This window comes from Sipha flava, unplaced genomic scaffold (genome assembly GCF_003268045.1).
Source record: "Sipha flava isolate LNK unplaced genomic scaffold, YSA_version1 355_pilon_pilon, whole genome shotgun sequence".
Classification (NCBI taxonomy): domain Eukaryota; kingdom Metazoa; phylum Arthropoda; class Insecta; order Hemiptera; family Aphididae; genus Sipha; species Sipha flava.
This window is the reverse complement of record NW_020273050.1, coordinates 1,610-7,839: the sequence shown is the minus strand read 5'-3', so window position 1 is coordinate 7,839 and position 6,230 is coordinate 1,610. Positions and strand designations below refer to the sequence as shown.

Genomic DNA, 6,230 nt, shown 5'->3' with positions numbered 1-6,230 from the left:
TAAGTTTATTATGAAAATATATTTTGAATATAATACCAATTTAATATATTTTTGTATGTAAACATCTGAAAACGGTTTAAGCTAAATCGTTTTAAATAATTTTAAAACGGTTAAATTTCAAACCGTTTTAACATCATCTTATAAACGTAGTAATTATATCCTTCCATTTAACCTACAATCCAGACGTGTAAAAGGGTCATATTTTACACGTAGTATACAAAATATTATACCTACATCATCAGATGTTGGTAATAAAACTTTGTTCAGTTGACCACTACCATCCAAAAATAACATCAGTACAATCGTTATTATATTACACACGTGCGTCGTTGAACTATTGAATACGCTACGGTATATACAAATTACACATTGTACTATTTATTAGTACCTAATACTTATTTATATTTTCATAACGAAAATAAAAATTTTTAATGTTTTGGAAATCGCCAGTTACAATAATGCATTATTATACATTTTACACGTATACATAATATATGTATGTATTCATAGCGTGCAAACATATTAACAATGAACACATTAGATGTGTACGAAACATTACGTGCGTTATTTTGTTATCAAATTTCAGATTTGAGTGATATAAAATATGAGGACTCGACTTTACGGTACCATTTGTCGATGTGATTATTGCGGTCGTGAAATACCGAGTCGAATACGCTTGAAGTGAAAAACGCGTCGGAAAGAGACGCCATCATTGAGAATGATGCCACTAATGAACGCGAGGCCGCGTCTCATGATCGATGAAACGGGGTGGCGGTTCTGTGCGCATGCACGCGACACCATTACAAAACCGTGCGGCCGAAAGCGCGTCAGTCTTACGCTACAGTCGCCAGAGTTTGTGTGACGGTTGATTCTCTCTTCCAGACGGTTGAGCAATTCATTGTTTTCACTTTTTTAGTATTCAGTTTCACGGTTCGACGGTGAAATGGATGCAACCATTGCGGGTAACAATGTACCGAACGGAGCGTCTGCAATGGCCTGGCGGGAACAACCTCCGGTCGCTGAGAGTGACAATGAAACGGATAATGCGCCTGAAGGATCAACGGGAAAACAGTCCGATAAAAAAAAGAAAACGGGATACCAAAGAGTACATTATCAAACGCATTTTGAGAAGGTTAGTGAGTTACATTTGTGTCAAACATGCTTTTAGCAATTTTCAACCGTCATTTTTATTTTATAAAACTCTGAAGCTCATATAGGGAGATGTGGAACTAGGAATTTCTACGCCCTATCTTAAAACAATAATCAAATACTGTTTTCGAGAATTTGTTTTCTAATAATTAATATACAATCATAGGTACTTATTGAGTTTTAACCTAATAACAGTATTTAATAAAGTTAAAAATATCAAATTAGTTGTTAATAATTACAAAAATTAACCCCTCTAAAATTTTACGCTTGTGATTGAATCCCCGTCTTCCCCTCCCCCCTAGTTCCGCCCCAGCATACAGGCCATAGACAATAAATTCAAAATATATTTAAATCGTTGGTTTTAGTTTCCGTGACACTAATACATCGACATGTTCAAATCGATAACTATTTATAACATATTATATCGTATGTATGAGTACTTTAATAATAACTTTCTCCGGCATGGTGGTTGGTACTGTGGACCATCTGATTTTTAGTTGAAATCAATTTTTTAAATATATACTCGTCGAATGCGTTTCACCCCTTGCGTTGAAGGTTTTTCATTCGCCGCCCCGTGCTGTAAACACATTCTGTAACGCACCGATCAATAATACGGTGAGTGAGAGGGGACCGCCGTGCCGAGTGGGCAACGCCAAGTATCGCCATGGTTACAGCAGGTCTCATCCGCCACATAAAGTCGTACACACCTAAAAATACGTTTCACAACAAATATATATGTATATAAACATATATGTACAATATTATACAAATACAATATTACAATATATGTCATAAATACAACGAATAAAAATGTAATACTTATAAATTATAATACGTTTTCAATGTTTTTAATGCTGAAGGTATTTATACTGCGTATAATGATGTTTTTTTTTTAGCTAATCTAAGCTATTTGTAAGTGCATATAACATATTACCTATAGTCGTTTTAAGTGCATAAACATTCGGACCTATTTAATGCATACGTTAATTTATTTACATTTACCCGTGTACGTACGTCGCGTACATTGTACTACCCAGTATACGGTCTAGTAAAATCACCGGAAAAATAAAAAATTTTAAAAAAACCTAATCCATTGTGTATGGATGGGGTAGCAAGCAGTTAAATGTCTATACACAATGGCGTGGTGGCGGTGTCGGTAATTTTTATTTTTCCAAAAATAGAAACCTTTATTTGATCAATTTTTTTTTCCATAATCAGAACCGAAAGTGTAGCTATTATAATTCGTATACTTATATTAACTAATCACTATAATTATGTAGTCAATGTCTGTAGACGGACCTTTTTATCATTTTTCATTTCATCATTTTTAGACTTTGGTGGTGGTGATAGGTTGTTAATGAAAGGGTTGTTAGTGTTAACGAAAAATTGAAGTGCATATATTTTTATTCTTTATAGAATTATAAATTAAAATCATTTAAACAAATTGATACTATCGTAGTACACCGTCAATAACTATATAACCCTCGTATAATGGAAATAGTAATAAACTAATCGTCTGACAAAATAATACCTAAATACCCAGAACCTGTAAAACGAATTACGTGTAATACTTCTCAGCCGGCGGTCATCAAAACCGCACACTTACCGTTCATAACCGCACACGGGGTTGCGTACCCAAAAAATGATTAAGTTTATGGGTAGCCATTGCAAAAAGTTTGAGAACACCGCTGGTTATATTTATTTAAATTTGTATTAGTTCACTTTACTTATTTCACTACTGGTAAATTAATTTAACACGTTTCCTTAATGAATGTATTATTTTTTTCATACATCCCAATGAAGATGATTGATAATAATTATTATTCATCAACTTTTATATACGAAAATTGCTTAGTAATTATCAGTGGCGTATACAAGGGGGGTGTTTGGTAGATATGACACCCTCCTTGAGCCGTATCATATATTACATTATTATAGGAATATAGGTAAATCGATAATACAATATGAAATATAAAATAATGCACAATACTAATTACATATATACAGGTTAACATTATCGCGATTGTGACAATGCGTGACGAAAATTATTCGTTTACGTTTTCGTGCAACACTATCCGAATTCGAATATACATTACATCTCTATTACATACATTATGTATACATATTAATTAATTAAAATAAAAGTTTTAGTTTGTACGTATTACATATAATATTTAATAATTATAATTAACACCCCCCTTCAGAAAATCCTAGCTACGCCACTGGTCATTATTATGTATAGTGTGTAGGAAATGCGGGCCAACGAAACGAACGTAATAACAATACGTTTTCATTGAAATGGCAGCACTTAATCGAGCCGCTAACGTTTGAACCGTGACGGTCAACAGGGCTCGCTCTTTGGGCGGGAAAAACGAAAAATAAAAAAAAATTAAACAACTATCAACTAACCGATTTCGTTTGTGTTTTGTTTCGCGCAGCTCACGAAATATTTCAACATGACCAGATCCATCATGAGAATCCGGCCGATTATCCGCGATGGCGGGAAGGTTACGGTACGCGTCCAAATGGATACGAAGAGGTTTAAACTCAATAACAACGACATGATGATGAATTGCATTACGATGGGCAAGGATCAAATACCTTACGCCTATTTGCCACCAAGGAATGCCGGCCGGAGAAGAATCGAAGGAGACCGTTTGCTGTCCTTGGTGGTCGAAACGGAGAACAGGGCACTGAGCTGGTATAGAAAACTCTTCGAGTTCGTCGGGCCAATGCCGCCGGATCCGATCGAGTTTAACGTCAGAACTGCGAACACCATGACAATGTTCCAGATCATATACGATCAAGTCGCATGGCACCTGTTCGTTCGCGGCTATTTGGACGGCGCCGAAGACGTGAACGAGAAAAATATGCCGAAGCGCAACCGTCCACCGCCGGAAAAAGAGCAACCGTTGCCTCGGTCGATTGCGGGGCCGCATCTTCCGATACACTACGAGATGGAGGAATTAATGGACGCGTTCATGTGCTCTGATTGGGACGAAATAGAGTATGTGCCGCCGAGCGATTGAAGTCGATTGAACGCTGTCACCGCGTCTTTTGATTTGCTTAACCACCGACCTTGTTCACCGACAACAATATTAATTAAAATAATAAACATTATGACTGAATTATTCGATCTTGTGTTCATTTTTCCACGCGGAACGTACACGTTCCCGTCCTAACCCTATCTTTGTTGTTCCTCGCCCAGTCGTGCGCGGCGGGTCGGTTCGGAAGTGTTTTCAAACGGTTTTCGAGCCGCTACCCGTTGCCAACTAATTTTCCGACATCATCGTTTAAAATAATATAAAAAGAATAATAAAATAATAGGCGTTTCGAAATGAAACCGATAAAGAAATATAACAATCGGAATTTTGTTTCTTCATCAAATCATAAAAAAAACTGCGCTACAACCAGGGCCGTAGCAATAGGAGGGGGGCTATAGGAGCCTGCGCCCCGGGCGCAATTCCTGGGGGGGGGCGTCAATTTAATTACTACTGTTTCAAATTTCAAGATTCCGGTTCTCAATTATTTTATTAAAAGGTTCAGGTTCGGGTTACGGTTCCGGTATTATATTTTTTTAAATTTATTCCGCAGTATTTATTAATACATATTTAAAAATTATATATATGTTACCGGTATTATGGCATTTTACTAGATAATATGGCATTATATACGAGTATGAAAATAAATATCTCAAAATGTCACTCTTCAACTAATATATATATATATATAGGTACATCGCAATAAATATTTTTTAACAACTATATATATATATATATAGTAATGTATAATATTGTATTATAATTAAGCCTAAAAATAGTATTTAATAATATGAGAAAATATGCAAAATAAAATTTAATTTTTGAACTCATTATGTTGTGATATCACTGAGATAACCTCGTATTATTGAAATTAGAGTATTAATCGATTTTGCCCTTCGTAATGAGCCGATCTAACCAAAGACTGACTCAAAACGCTTTTACGACGAAGTCACCCTTGTTGCGATAATTACACGTTAGATGGTAGAAATTTGAAGTAAATAAATAAAAACACTTTTTAAGTTATAAATGTTATTTTATTATATTACTGAAATACAATATAATGGTAGCCCGATAAGTTAACGTTGTAAGTTTAACAGTATCTGTCTACTCATAAGTCTGGTTACATTGTATCTAAATAAGTATTGGCTCTACGTTTCTATTTATACACAGATAGTTAGACGTAATGCGTAAAAGTAGTTTTAGAATAAGGAAAAGACTCAAGGATTTTCGTTGTTCTTTAAAAATAAAAGTAATATTAATATTCCAAATAAAATATACCAACTAATTAAAATTAATTATAATTATTAATATGGTACATATTTATAATTATAAAAATAAAATATGCATAATTAGATATATTAAATATATAAAATGTATTTCATCACCGGTTTCATTTAGAAGATATTAAGATTGGAAATTAAATAGAGTTGGTATATTATTTATATTTTTTATAAAAAAAAAAAAAAAAACTAAGAAATTAAGTATAATTTTATTTTTACATAAAACAAGTGTTATTAATTATTTCATTTACTATCAATACTTATTTATGTTTTTAAGGCTTTGATGATTTTAAGTCATTTTCTATAGTGTTTAAAATAAATAAAGAAGATATGTAAAAGAGAATATATAAGTAAATAATTTTACCATGAAAAAATAATATAAAATAGCTTTTAACTGAATTTAAATTACTTTATAACAATTTAGCAAAATTGGTAAAATCTAATTCAAAACTCGATAACTCTAACTAGAATTATTTTTGATCTTAAAATATGCATTTGTAAATATATCTAAGCCCTAATTATTACTTTTAGTGATAATAAAGTATTTTCAGTAGCTGATTCTTAGTAATGCACTAATTTTGTTACTGTTAGTGTGGTAATGGAAAAAGCACCAAGGCTACTACAGACTTAAATAACAATTTAATAATGATAATAAAATATATATATACGTGGATTCGCTATCGGTTATAAACAAATTATGATAAATCAAACTTAACTGTTCCTTAAGTATTTTAACGATATCTATATTGAGTACAAAATA

The 6,230-nt window shown here is 33.0% G+C and overlaps 1 protein-coding gene across 1 annotated transcript; it reads left to right on the top strand.

Annotated features, from left to right (window-relative positions):
• Positions 1-543: 543 nt before the first annotated feature.
• LOC112687533 lies at positions 544-4,280 on the top strand (the record flags this gene model as incomplete). Its single annotated transcript, XM_025560277.1, is given in 2 exon segments — positions 544-1,132; positions 3,588-4,280. Coding segments are annotated over 2 exon segments (780 nt in total). The 3' UTR covers positions 4,179-4,280.
• Positions 4,281-6,230: the final 1,950 nt, after the last annotated feature.